Raw genomic sequence first — 15205 nt, 5'->3', positions numbered from 1 at the left:
ATACAGATCACTGTTATACTACTAAATTGGTAAGGTATCTTATCAGAGGTAGGAACTACTTAAATTAACTAGACTTTTATCTGTGCTATTAATTCTTGTCTTAATTAACAATCTGCTAAAAATACTACATAGTTCTTTTATAGTAATGTTCATTTGTATTCAAGTGTTCGTCTATAGTAGATACTAATTGCTTTTTCCTGCAGTTATAGGAAAGCATACAAATGAAAACACTGTGACTTGATATAACAAGACAGAATCAATGTACTTTAGTCAGTCCTTACCTAGTTCTTTAAAGGGCCCTCAAGGCTTGAAGCGTTTCCAATTGAAGTTGGTGGGAACTTTTTATTGAACTCAAAGGAAACTAAATGCAAATTTTAAAGGTCATTCAGTTAAAAAAAAAAAAAAAAAAAGGAAGCTTTAAGGGAGGCCAATGTAGATTATATACATCACCAAAGAGCACAGAAGCCATAAACAGGAAGAAACAAATGAAATTAACATCGTGACAAAGTTTAGAGCTCACCAACACTTTGACCACATCTTTTCCCGGTTGGCTGGCAAGAAGGCTTTGAGGTGGTGTTTCTACTGCTGATGCTTTCTGTATATCCTAGTTTGAACCATAACAATATTTCCTGATGGGAATCAGATGCTTATAAAAATCAAAGATTAAAGGCCACAGAGTTTTAAAGGTAAATCTGTTTATTTCTGAGCAATGTGAGAGTATGAGCACTTATGCTCCATTAAAGAAGTTTTAAGTAAAGATCTCATCAGTTGCAATCCCTGAAGCAAAGGCAAGATGGTACCGACTGGATCTGCAAATTCCAACTATCTGCAGAAAATTTCACTTTATATGAAGTACGATGGTGTTGAACCTCTCAGAAGTGTGCTACAGCCTAGACATATGAGTTCTACCACACAGAGGCTTTAGTATCATTCTATGATGTGATGCAATGAGCAACAAGGCAAAATGAAGTGAAGTGGGACAGGGCCAGAACGGCAGGGACTGCCCCCGGCAGACTCTCACACCCTTGTTTGCACCGTAAGGATTCCAAAAAGGATTTTGCTCTACTTTTAGCATTTTACATGTATAAATCCAATTCCTCATGTAGGGGAGACAAAAATGGTGAGAATTTAGGATCAAGTTACCTGAAGAGTCCAATTGCTAATAGACAGAAATAGCAAGAGTAACAGCGGACATAAAGACAGAACTAAGTAAGGGAGACGGAAGGAAATGAACTTTATTTGAGGAAGGGTGAAGCATCAGGGAAGAGCAGCGATGTAGACAGGCCAGAGTTGGACAGCTGCTTCTGTATAGGACACTGCCAGATACAGGATTTGTATCTTATTAAACAAACCATGAACTTTTAAAAATTATGGTTTACCTACTCGCACCTTTCTAAAGCGAGTTGAATCAAATTAACAGCAACATCAAAGTGGTGTAGGATTCAATCACATCTCCATTGAACTTGAGTGATTTTGCCTGAGGACTTCTAGGTCTAAATGCCTACCAAATACATGATTCCAAAAATTCAAAAGAAATAATCCATATGTAAAAGAGATCAATGGAATAATCAAACAGCTGAAATGGATATTTTATTTAGCAGCATATGTGGGGAAAAAAAAAAATTCAAACCCAGTTTCTGAATTCCCTTCATAATTTTAGAGATAAAATTTTCAGGTGGATACATATATAAAAAAAATCTTCAGATAGAACAAGCCAGAGAATTTATAACTTTCTTAGAAAGCACGAAACACCACGCCACAGGGCAGTGGAACCAAAGGTACGTGGCTGGCCAACCCTTGCTGATGATTATAAGCAGTTATTATAAGATTAGTTGCGTTGTGTGAAATTTCAGCATTACATAGATTGCTGCCTCTTCTCCAGGCACCTCTCAATATCATCCAGCACTTGTACAGCCGCTTTCGGAATACGAGTCCCTGGACCAAATACATTGGTAACGCCAGCTTCATAGAGGAAGTCATAATCCTGTTCAGAAGAAATTTAAGATCTGTAGTTAATACTGCAACAGAAAATTGACCTTTACAGTAGGTGCATGCTCTTTCTTACATGCTGGGCTTGAGAAAGCATATGCATCAACTCCTAGAAAGAGGCAAGACAGTGTCAAGGGAAGTGGCATGAACAAGAGTTAGGAGGGAAACAGAAATACTAAAAAACACCCACAGGAAATGTTTTACCTGTTTAGCATCAGACTAATGTCAGATCCTTGAAGATATTCAAAAAACAACTGGATGAGACCCTGAATAACCGAAATTAACTTTGATCGAACTTTCAAAAATGTTGCTTTGAGTGAGGGCTTGGACCAGATGACTGCCAGTGGTCCTTCAAACCTAAACTACTCTGACTTTATGATTGTCCTAAAATTTCAAAAAATACTTGGAAAGCAGCTATGTAATCTCACTTATATATAGGATATAGTATATCTGTTTCAACCACAGGCTGTTAGCATCTCCTGGAGAGACACTGGATGGAGCATGGTTTGGTTTTATAAAAAGTACTAATAGATTTCTACTTTTTCATTTTTAAAGTCTGTCCTTCCTGAACACTTATCTGATTGGTTGGAAAAGGAAGAAGTCTGGGAAAAGGGAGTATTTATATACAACATCAGTTTGAATCTCTCTAGACAGAAGAAAAACCTAAAGGTGAAGAAGCCAGGCACTTTGTGGATGAGCTAAGGAAAATTTTAGGACAAAGGCACAAACGAGACTGCAAGGCAATTTGACAAACTGTTGAACAGTTTATAAAAATAGGTAAGGAGCGGGAATGAGAGGCAACCCTCAGCCTAATGAGAGGGAATACAAGGAGGGGCTAAACAGAGAATGAGACGTAGCCTACAGGTGTTGGGACCTGTCATAAGTGTTAGTCCATAGCCATGCTTCTTCAGAACTATTACTGTAGTCATGAAGGTCTCTCAAGATAGGAGCTAGCCTTTATCAGTAATTTGCAAAGTACTAGTAATCAGAAACAACAGAGCATAAGAACATCCCCCTGAGGCTAGTCTTTACACAACAAAACTTATTATTCCATTCAACAAACACTGTAAGTTAAACCAGGACAGGCTGTACAAAAAACCACATCAGTGAGACTTGACAGCACGCTGTGACCAATCTGCAGATCTATACTGACCCTGGTGATCATACACAGCAGCCTTCAGCAGCATAAATCAACTCTGACATATAGGAAATAGCTAAAAACAGCAGAAACTGAAATAAAGCTGTCTCCTGGTCTCGACAGAAATGGATGTTGACCCATACCTGAGGTGGGATGACACCTCCGCACATGACAAGAATGTCTGGGCGGCCAAGAGCATTGAGTTCTTTGATGAGTTCAGGCACAAGAGTTTTATGACCTGCGGCGAGTGTGCTCACACCAACACAGTGCACATCTGCATCGACCGCTTGCTGGGCCACTTCTCGAGGTGTCTATATGGAAAAAGGATTACATTACAGATCACAGTTAGCCTCAATCTAGTTGCTGAATAAGCATCACAGGGAAAATCAAAAATCACTGCATTCAGAATACACTTGAACAGACGCTGCTGATTCAGTCGTACCTGGAAGAGGGGACCTATGTCCACATCAAAGCCAATGTCTGCAAATCCTGTAGCAATAACTTTAGCTCCTCTGTCATGGCCATCTTGGCCCATCTTTGCGACAAGTACACGAGGCCTGCGCCCTTCACGATCCATGAACTTGTTAACTCTGATTGGGAACACACATTGTAACACTGTAAGTCACCGTGTTTCATTAAAAGCACTTCTACAAAAAAAAAAAAAAAAAAAAAAGCAGCACTGTCTACAACTGTAGCATAATTTCGGTATATTAAATCAAAGGATTTTCCAGGTCATGGTTAGTCTGTGTAGTCTGCATACTATTTTAACACGTTAAGTGGTTACTAACTGATTTCTTCTGTCTATCTACTATCCTGAACAATAAAATGTATTTTAAAAAAACCAAACAAAAAACAAAAAACCCTCCAATACTTTTCTGCTCTGCCATAGCCAAAATATTTTATTTTTGGAGGCTTTAATGAGCTGAATTCAAAGTAACTAAAACACAATTATCAGATTTTAAGAATAATTAGGACTCATGACTTCAAAAGTACTTACGTGTCACGTGGAATATAGAGATGGATCCTAGACCTCATGCTGTGCACCTACACATCACAGAATCGTTTAGGTTGGAAGGGACCTCTGGAGATCATCTAGTCCAACCCCCCTGCTCAAGCAGGGCCCTCTAGAGCACATTGCCCAGGATCACGTCCAGGCGGGTTTTGAATATCTCCAGGGAAGGAGACTCCACTACCTCTCTGGGCAACCTGCTCCAGTGCTCTGTCACCCTCACTGGAAAGAAGTTTTGCCTCATGTTCAGATGGAACTTCCTGTGGTTCAGGAAGTGGTTCATCATTCAACTGAGCACAAGTCTGTGCAGAGAAGGATGACCTGTATCCCCGACTCCATGCACTCATTCCAGTGCCTCCCTTTTTCTAGGTTAATGGCAGTCCAGATTTCTGCTGGATTAAAGGAGCTGTACAGCCTTAGAGATCAATCTTTCATCTTTCTTCTCACTATCCATGTACTGTAAGTCTTTATCTTGGAGTGGGACATTAAGACTACTGCCTCTCAGAAATATCATTAAAAGTGGGTTCTTAATATTATCCTGTTCTGTGTATGCTATTAATGATTGATTGCATGGATGTGGAGCATCCATTGAAACCATCTGCTGACATGGCTGGGGTAGTCACTACATGAATCCAGTGGTACAGGTTTGGGAAGAGTGACTCAAGATAAAGCATTTATCAGCAAAGATTTGAACAGCCCAGGATGTGATGCTAAGACAGAAAAAAGCTTCATGTAAGTGGGAAATAAATAAGTAAATAAATAAAAGACTTGGCCAGCTTAAAAAGGAATATGTCAAGAGAGCTGGGGAAAATAGATTGGCAAAGCTTCTGCTTGAGGATCTAAAGAAGCTGGGCCTGCAGAACAGAAGGGCTGCTAAGGATATAAATGAATTAGGTATCTGACTTGATACGTGACTTCTTAAAATCCTTTTCTCCGTATTGCTTTGTGATCCAATACTCTTGTTTTCTTATTCTTCTGCACATAGGCTCTCTCCCAAAGAGAAGAGCTCTAGGTGCTCCAAGCCTGGCAGGCTAAGACCATCTGAGTGACTGCAGTTCAGGGCTTGAGTTAAGAGTGGGGGAAATCTGAAATTCCACTTTTGAAAGGCTGTGCAAAGGTAGCAGGCAGCAAAGCCAGTTTTATTACCATATTTACTAAATGGTACATATTACCTTAGGCATAAGGCACATGTGTGAAAAAGGGAGGTACACCTTGTTTCTCAAGGAATGGTTCGGTTCCATATGAAGTCATAATTATAAATGCTTATCTTGGCATTTAAAATAAAACAAGATGGTGCCACCTCCCAGAACACCTACTTTCAAGTCAGGCTAAACATCACCATTGTGAAGCCACCAGGACATTCCTTTTTAGAGACCCTGTAATTCTTTAATGTGTAAGCCCCACTATAATGGGGACTGATGAGCATCATATTACATCACCACCTACTACAGCAATTCTGCCTCCTCACACATGAGGACAGCAACAAAGGTAGAAGCTGGTAACAGATACAAACAAATACTATTTTCGCACATACTCCCATCCTCTGATGTTTTCTCTCTAGTGATATGAGTGACACCCACAGACTGGAAGTTGTATGTGAATAGCCAGACAGATTTTAGCCTTAGAATTCTAGGAACGTTGAAAGTGAAGCTGCAGGGACAGCTTACGGACTGACCAAAACCAGGTTTTGCAAATATGAATTGCTGGAAATATCTGTAGAGATCCCTACTACATAGTCTTCAAAAGAAGCAATCCAGTGTATGGGCTTTTCAGGCAACGTTTATCAGATTCTTAATCTTAAGGCTGACAAGTCTATTTGAAAAAAAGTGTCAAACCATAAACTATTGCAGTGGATTTTGTTTACAAGCAAATAAAAGTTTGAGTAAGTATTGACTGTCCTCTTATTGTGCTTATTGCACTTTTTTCTTCTTATCCTATCCTGCATATCTGCTTACAGGCATCAGAATGCTTGTGATGGTGTTTGTTTTGTTCTGCAGTCATTTTTAGGATTAATTTCTGCTACCTTGCCCATGACTTGGGAAATGCTTTTCTAGCAAGTAGCGAGTATCACAAATGTTGAATGGATTAAACGTGAGGTCATGTTCAGCTTCTTTGGAAATTACTCTCACCTATTGATGGCATAAAGAATTTCATCACTCTCTCCAAACTCCTGGCGATAAGCTCCGCTCACCATTCGGTCACTGGCTTTATGCTCCCCAAACACCTTCTTCATTGCATCTGTTATTTCTCCAACAGTGCACCTAAGACACAGAAACAAAACCGTAATGTTCTCAGGAGGATTACATAAATACAGAAATCACTGGCCCAATTATTTGCCTTGCTCCAGGAGCAAATTCAATTACACATGGTTCCCCTTTGGTCCTACAACTCTGAGCATCTGACTCGCTCTAGCGTCATCTACTAATAGAACATGTAAGAGTATTAAAAAATAAAAAACAAACAAACAAAAACATACACACACAAGGAAATAAATAAACACATTTTCCTGATGTGAGAAGTGATTTTGCAAAAGACAAGACAACCGAGATTGTTGCACAGCAAAATATTTCAGCACGTTGAATCAAATTCCCTTAACTGGGAATTTTTTAATGCTCAGCTTGCAGGATCTTGTACTTGGACTGATAGTACCATCACACTAAAATTTGAAATATAAACTCAGGAGGAAAAAAAAAGAAAAAAAATACACATAAAAGCAGTTTGGAGCCTAAGTTATTTACCGTAATTTGCTTGCTCTTTCTTTGCTCTTTATATTTTAGTATTTACTAAAGATGCAGAATAACTTGGGAAATCCATTTATATGCCACTTTCAAGCTTTGTTTGCTACTGGAGACACTGTGCATGCAAGATATAATACACTTTTTACTGATGTAGCACAATTGCTAGAAGGACACTGGGTTGTGCTGTCCTTAGCTTTGTACAAATGTAAGAAATAAGAGCCTCTGCCCCAAAGCATTTCAATATCTTGAGCTTAATAGATTCCACCTTTCTGTGAAAAATCTAATCATGCAGACCTGTACCAAAAAGACAACGTTAGGCTAAAACTACAGTTGAGCCCAGAATCAAAGACTGAGGAAGAGCAACCTAATTAGAGGAAAAAGCAACTCATCTGTGGAGAAACAGCAGTTTAGCTACTATCTCCATTACAGCAAGCTTCTTACTTCTGATATGAAGTCAACTGGGGAAGTCAACTGGGAGTCAGTACCGCGTAATGACTGTGAAGGTATGCTACTGAGCTCCTGACACTTTTTGTCAATATAGTCAGTAAAAGTTATATTTGAATAGGAAGAGACTAAGGAATTCACACCTAAATACATACACACAAAGAAATGAATACAACTTGTTACAAAGTCTGTCAAAGTGAAATGAAGAAAAATACTACCCTTATAATACAGTTTGAAAGTACGCTTATAAATACAGAGACCAAACCTCGTCCATCTGGCTACTGCTAAACACATTCCAACCCAAGGAATTTGCACTTTTTCTTGCCATATTACATTTAGCTACAAGCTACTCTTAGCCAAAATTAGATTAAATATCCTCTAAGCTTCTAATATGAAACGCTCAGAGGACACAGGATATTGCTGCTTTATGTCATATTTGGACAAGTTACAGCTTCTTGTCCACATGCTTTTGGAAGGAGATGGCCAAATGAATTGTACTCAGCTCCTCTTCTACTGTTTCCAGTTCCAGTAGTTATCGTCTGATTCTAACCCTACATAACCTGCCACACATACTATATAACTGAAGATGGATTTCTGCTGTACTAACTGAATCCTTTAATAATTTTCCGAGAGATATTTAACTTCCTGTGACTCCCCTGCTATTTTGCTTTTTCTTTCTCAACCCATCTGTTGTAATTCAGCAAGCTTGATCATAATTATAAACTGTAACTACACTAACAAAAAAAAAATCACAGAAATCCTATCTTGAGCATATAGGTGCGTGCATATGCTCGGAGCTGGCCTCTTATCTCAAGGGTATCATTCTTAAGGGTTGGCCTGCTTTCTCTATAAGACAGTATCATGCCATAACATACATTTTTTAGTCATGGTATTGACACACTCTCGGCCACTTCTCCCCTGCAACACAAACGTACACTTTCTGGAAACGTATTTTGAAAGTTCTCTGCTTTTATCCTTTTTTTTTTTTTTTTTTCCTTGGCACACTAGGGAATTCTTATCTGGATTCATGAGGACCACAGTCTAGAAGAGCAACTAATGCTAAATAACACCTAATTTATAGTATCTGTACGGCTGTGTGTGAACGTAACTTAGGCTGACATTCTCTTCAGAATTATTTATCAGTAGCACTTTAGAGACTAGATTTGGTCAGTATTGGTTACAAAGCAACTTCTCCGTGATTGCACCAGAATCTATTGACATCACTGTGTTAATACTTCCATTTTCACAGCGCCTGTGAGATCTCAGAAAGCTTAGCAAGCGCTACTGAGCTACAGTGAAGACTGTCTTCACTGATACAATGATTTTTGTTTTTCAGGACATCTAAATCATCTTGTTAATATTTTTCTCTGATGTTACTAAAAAACAATTTGAAAATTACACTGCGTAACTTCTCCAAGGTTGTACAATGAGGCAGAAGCAGATCTACAAACAGGATCTAGACTCCCTTTCAGAGAGTTAGACACCACAGATTGCAGTGTGATCTAGCTACATCCCACATATAAACATTGTTAACTTACTTCTGCTTAAAAGCTATCTGTTTGCTGAAGGCTTACAGTGGCATAACATGCTCCTTTTCTTCCAGAGAAAACTTTAAGGTTAGATAAATATCTCTCTTCCTTCTCTTTTGCAAAATGAGCACTCTGAGTATAACTTCAGCTTTAAAACAAAGTGCAGCACGCATCTAGTTGTATTTGTGCTTTTCTGTTCTTATTCTGTAGAAAACTGAAAGTTTCAGGTAATAAGTGAAAATGAAATGATCTGGACCATCAGTTTGACTGAAACAATCTGGGAGTTGGAATGAAAAAGTTTTATTTGTACTGCACAAAATCTATTTCTTTCCTCTGTAAATACACGCTCTCAAATCCATTTAGAGTACTCTGAATATTCTGCCCCAAATTTCTGTAACCCTTAAAATTCAAAGTTTCTAAGTAATAAAGGGGTTTTGCTTTAAACTATTCACAAATGTTGCCCTACTATTGGCCAATAAACATATTTTTTTAAAAACTCTGCTCACTTTTTAGTCTTGTTGCATAGATGGGTGATATCTACTGAAATGCATCTGTAGTGGGACAGCTCCATCTGGAGCCAGCATTAGAGCCTCTCCTCTTAGCAAGAGGAGGAAAAGCAAATTTTCTGTGCAGACTGCACTTTTCTTTAGTCTAACCAGATGGTGATAGCATCAGACACTATTTCTTTACAAGCTAGATGTAAAAAAAAAAACAAAAAACCAAAAAAACAACTTTTTATCATTTACAGCAAAGTTTTGCTTTTGAGAGAACCGCTTTCATCTATTATAAAATATATTTACTATAACCAACAACTATTATTCATTTCCAGTTATTTCAATGCATGCTGATAAAAACTTACTGGACAATTATACAATATTGAGGGATTGAGGAAAAAGCAGTCACTTCATCTTTACTTTATAAATTCGTATTTCCTTCATATGACTGTCACTCACATTTGCCTTGTGCTGAACTGCATGTTTTGCTAGCACCCTTCCTTTTGATGGATTCAGACAGTTTACAGCCTAATCTATGGTTTCAAGTAAAGTTAAGATTTTGAAGTGGAGACTAAAAGATAGCTATATACTCTGCTCTGTCCTCCATTAACCTATAGCGCTTAAAACACGTCTTATGGCAAGGATGACATGTTTGTATATAAACTGTAGTCTGCATCCTATAATCTTCTGTGCATCGCTCAGAATTACTGTTGACCAACTGTGCTACATATATCAATCACCAGCGCGCTCAATTGCTTAGATTCTCTAAGCTTCCTGAAAAGCAGGGGATTTTCACACAAGAGGAGCTTGGCTCTTGGCTAAGCTTTTGGGTTGTTCAACAAGATCCATGGGATGGAAGACCATCACAGCTGAAAAGGCCAGAGAGGACATAGCTCAACTCTTATGTTCTAGCAGCCACAGGGTTCCTCCCCTTTAGCTATTTGTGCTGTGACTGCCTCACAGTAGTTCACAACCAGCTGTGCAGAGGCTACACTGCACAAATACAAATGTGAGAAAAGAAACCCAATGAACATAATGTACCTGTTAGGACTGTCACCTTCTCTCTGTTCAGTGTCAGTATTGCTGCTGCCTCTCTGCATTCACCAGTAAAGAGAGAGAGCACTGTCTAATCAGGTGATAGAGCCAGTACTCTGAGGACATTGGCAGGCAGAGAAAGAAGCAGCACTGCATACCACATTACACTTACGGCCTTTCTTTTCCATTACTCACAGTTGGCACAGCAGAAAGTGCAAGTTTGGAGGGGGAAGGAAAAACGCAGCACTGCCAATGAGGAAGATGAGAGCATCCATCTCATAGTACTACCTAATTCCATCCACTTTCCTATAGTGAAATGAGAAGCCATCTCTTTAAAAACAAGCCACAGAAGGGAAGCAGTACTGCTCCCATTCCTTAACAGCTTTGGCCTGCCTCCCTACTTGAGTTGCAATAGTAGCATGACTTTTCTACTTGTGTTGGTCAGCACTGAAATCTCCACGTTAGTCCATGGAGGCCTTTTCCATGGATCAGCACTGAAATTCTGTGCTACTCCTTTTATTTCAATTGCATTAAATTATGCACCTTCATTCTGGAAACCCATCCTTTCCCATTCAGTTGCAGATAGGCATTGGTCTCTAACATGCTAGTAGCACTGGCCTCCATCCACCACTTGTTAAGGATGAAAAAACTTTCACTTGAAAATCTTTTTCCATGTTGCTCTTTACAGAGGAGCTCCCTGAAGACATTCACAGAGCTCACAAAACTCCTTCAAACACTCTATGAGATGTAATGATGATTTCCTCCTATGGTCCATGCCATAGGGGACACAGGCTACACAGTTCCGGGGGCAGACGCAAGATTTTTGTTTCGCATTTGCACCTTACTTACAAAATGGAGTTGCAGTCCATTAATACTTTTACAAATAATAAATACAAGGTCATTAAAAAGAGAAACTAAAAGACATGAATCCCTGCTAAGTCAAGCATTACCACCTAATGACCTCTACAGTTCAAAGACAAGTGCTGACATGCTGCTGAGAGTCCTGACAAGCTCTCTTTGGAAGTAAACGTATTGAACATGCGGCTGCTAGCGTTGAACGAAATTGAATGAAGGCTTTTGAGAAATCATAGCAAAAAATAGGACAGCACCTCAATAAGGAGTAAGCTTCGTTTGCTCATTTCTGGGCCACTGAATTAAAGAACAGATAGATGTGAGATTTTCCAGAGATCAACCCTTAGTTTGCAGTGGGATTGAAAACAGTCTTAAAATTTAACACCTTAGATGAAAAGAGTAAACGGTCCACAGGACTCTAAAGGACATCTCACTGTCCTACTCAGGAGCATCTTTTACAGCTTTGCCTGACTAAGCAAGCTTGTTTCTCCTTCAATCAAAAAATGTCTTCACACCAATTTGTGGTGCAAGGAAGGCTGAAGCAACAGACCATGATGAGACTGTGTATATCCCTTTTCACATCTTAGACACTTTTTAAGCTCTCTGACCTACAAAACAGCAGGCTGGCAAATTAGAAAAATATAGTTCTGAAACTGGTAGGAGCTTGAGCTTTAAACAACAGAATGAGCGTGATCATTGTCATTTTAGATGACGTACTTAGTATCCTTATTGTTCTTTAAGAGTTATTAAAATATAGCTTTAAGAGACTGCATACCATAACAGTCTATCCTACAATGTCAAACTGCAGCCACCTTTTACTTCCATCTCTGAATAAAAACCCAAAACATCTCAGATGGTCAAAAATATACACAAAAATAGTTGAAAGATGAAAATGAACAATTAATTTTTAATAGCAGCTGGATATTTCAACCCCTCTCCTCCACAATACCTTGAACGTGCTGCTTCCACCGCAAGCGCCAATAAGTTGCCTTCCCCAGTAGCAGCACACTGTGTTAGAGCAGCAAGACATTTCTGGGCTGCTGCTTCATCTCTACTAGCCTTCACCTTAAGTGGAAAGTAAAAATACTCAATTAAAACAAACAACAAGGTGAATTGGGAAGTCCAGTATGTTCTACTACGATTTTCTGGTTTCAGATATTTCTGTGGAGGCATGGAATACAACTACTATCAATATATGCTGTATCTTTCAAAAAGGCTAAAATATAAAAAGACATCTCAGGCCTTAAAGCATGTGTACAAGTCCATTAAGTATCCCTAAAACAATTCTCTTCATTTTTCCCACTAATCGTAAAACTGAATCTTGACTGCTGATTCTAAAGACTGTTTGTTCCTTAATAGCATCTGACAGGCTCCACCAAATAGTTTGAGTGTTTAAGTAATGTTGCACACTTTTAGAGTAAAATATTGTATAGTTATTTTCTATCTTATTTTCAAAAAATGTAAAGCTCTCGATTTGAAAGGTCAGACATATATTTAGGAGACTATCTAAACGCTCTAACGATTAAAACCAAATGAACATAGTGAAAACATTTTTGTTCGGATTTTAACACTTTGTTTCTTTGGGGACTCCATCAGTCTCCACGGAAGTTGTTAAACAGAAACCCAGCTTCTCCACTAAGTTTTAGACTGGATCCTCCCAGATTTGAGGGTCAACTTTTTGGCAAGCCAAGTTCTATCTGAAAGTACAAGAACTTTTGAGAAGGTAATTCCCACCTTATTAATCTTCTCAATCTGCCTGCTTCGGACTGAAGTATTATCAATAGCGAGAACTTCAACTGTTTCTTCTTTTTCTAGCTGGTGTTTGTTTACTCCAACAATTACTTCAGAACCTATTTCCAACAGAAACACTAGAAACTCAGAATACAGTTGCAAGCTACTGTGAAAGGACACAATATTTATATGACAAAATTCTGAGCTTTGCTTTATAGCTGTTTGACATCTCAAAGTCTTAAAATGTGCTTTTATAGGAAGGACTTGAGTCTATATTTTTTATTATGATGAAAGATGGTTAGATGTAACAACATTCAGTTCAGTGAATATTGACCTGGAAAACAGATTTGGAAAAAAAAAAAAAAAACATTTATCTTACAAACTAATTTGGTAAGAACACACTAAGATACACTAGCTATTTTTCTCTTTTTCTCTTTTTAGATTTGGATAGCTAGGAGGGTGTCAAGAGGATGGGGCCAGACTCTTTCTCCGTGGTGCCCAGTGGCAGGACAAGGGGCAATGGCCACAAGCTGAAACACAGGCAGTTCCATCTGAACATGAGGACAAACTTCTTGACTGTGAGGGTGACAGAGCACTGGAGCAGGTTGCCCAGAGAGGTAGTGGAGTCTCCTTCCCTGGAGATATTCAAAACCCGCCTGGACGTGATCCTGGGCAATGTGCTCTAGAGGGCCCTGCTTGAGCAGGGGGGTTGGACTAGATGATCTCCAGAGGTCCCTTCCAACCTCAACCATTCTGTGATTCTGTGAATCTTACAGAAAAAAGCAGAAGCGTTGATCTGGCACAGCTCTGGATTTACTCTTCTGATTTACGAGAAAAATAAGAAAGTGAAACTACTCCATGTGAATAGAAACAAATTTATCATGTTGGAAAGCTGCAATGTAGTTTTCAGCCAATACGAATTTAAAAAGCATTTTCACTTGCAGAGCCTGGCAACATTACTACACTCTTCCACACGACGTGAAACAATTAATCTTGGGAGAGAAAATATAGACCTTTATTTATCATTCTCTAATGGTCCTAACTAAACGCCTGTTTCAAACTTATCCTCCAAATGAAAAAACTCTTATTATGTCCTTTAATGTTTAAGTTATCTCTAGTGTCTGCTACCGGAACATAGACTATAAAAAGTGGAATATAAACATACATACACATATATACATCTGCATATATATGTTTATGTATACACACATACTGAACATTTTATATATATAAAGATCTGTATCGTTCTCTAATCTGAGACGACTGCAGTTTTCTGATCTTCAGTACAAATGAATACCGCTCAAATAAAACTGGAAATTTGGTCATATCTATTCAATATTGCCATCTGCTGGCAGTCTAACTTTTAAATTCAGGAGACACAGTTTAAAGGTAATTTTTCTACAGCTTTGTCTAGCCCAGCTTTAAATATGGCAAGCAAGATTGTTTTCATCCATTTCTCTTGGCAGACTCCCATGAACTGGTATCTCTTCCAGAATCTTTCATTAAAACTCAACTAAAATCTTTCCTTTTTATTACTCACAATTTGTTACTCCTAATCTAAGAAGGGAAAACAAATGGAAACACGTATGTTTAAAAAAAAAAAAAAAAAAAAGCTTTATAAAAAAGTATTCTGCTGGAAGTTTTCCTTTCTTTCACCTCCCTGCTCCCTACCAGAGTCAATCCTGGCTTGTCTCCGAGCTGCACACTCTTCAATCCGCAGTTTGGGAATTCCCTCAGCTACAGCTTTGGCCATTCCACCCATTTCTTCAATCTCCTCAATGAGCTGAGAAATGTAAAGGATGGAAAAAATGTGAAGTAATAAGATTCACAAATTCAGCTTTTCACTTTTGCTAATAAGAATTTAGACAGTAGTACTTATAAACAAATATACACTCTTGTGCTCTAGAAGTATATTTCCTATATGCCTGCATTTTAGGCTAAAGGTCTTGGGTATAAATTAAGAGAGATCTCACACAAAAGAACATTCTTATTAACAAAATGCCATGGAATCAACTACAGTGCACAGCGTCTCTATGAAGACCGAGGCACTGATTCTGCAAATAGATAAACTATGGACCTCTGCCTGCCAACCAGCTTTTATAGCTACATGTATGCTAGTAAACCAAACAAAGTCAGGGCAACTTCTCAGACCCCGAAGATAAGTGGAATGACGTGGTTCAGCTCTCACACAGCTAGAGCCCATTCCTCTGCAAAACTGAGTGATTACATTTGAATTTCGTACTGAA

The 15205-nt window shown here is 38.6% G+C and overlaps 1 protein-coding gene across 2 annotated transcripts in view; it reads right to left on the bottom strand.

The window, feature by feature from the left end:
• Nucleotides 1-675: 675 nt before the first annotated feature.
• The window catches only part of MMUT (methylmalonyl-CoA mutase), a 24451-nt gene continuing 9921 nt past the window's right edge, over nucleotides 676-15205 (bottom strand). For both annotated transcript variants that reach the window (XM_068936969.1, XM_009676065.2), the window contains exons 7-13: nucleotides 14631-14742; nucleotides 12963-13078; nucleotides 12178-12293; nucleotides 6266-6397; nucleotides 3570-3717; nucleotides 3271-3438; nucleotides 676-1984 (exon numbers count right to left, since the gene is read on the bottom strand). In XM_068936969.1, the coding sequence (XP_068793070.1) occupies nucleotides 1856-1984; nucleotides 3271-3438; nucleotides 3570-3717; nucleotides 6266-6397; nucleotides 12178-12293; nucleotides 12963-13078; nucleotides 14631-14742 (921 nt within the window). In that variant the 3' untranslated portion in view covers nucleotides 676-1855. The remainder of the gene's footprint in view (nucleotides 1985-3270; nucleotides 3439-3569; nucleotides 3718-6265; nucleotides 6398-12177; nucleotides 12294-12962; nucleotides 13079-14630; nucleotides 14743-15205) is intronic.

This window comes from Struthio camelus, chromosome 3, assembly GCF_040807025.1.
Source record: "Struthio camelus isolate bStrCam1 chromosome 3, bStrCam1.hap1, whole genome shotgun sequence".
Taxonomy (NCBI): domain Eukaryota; kingdom Metazoa; phylum Chordata; class Aves; order Struthioniformes; family Struthionidae; genus Struthio; species Struthio camelus.
Note: the sequence above shows the minus strand (reverse complement) of the source record. Positions and strands in the feature narration are given on the sequence as shown.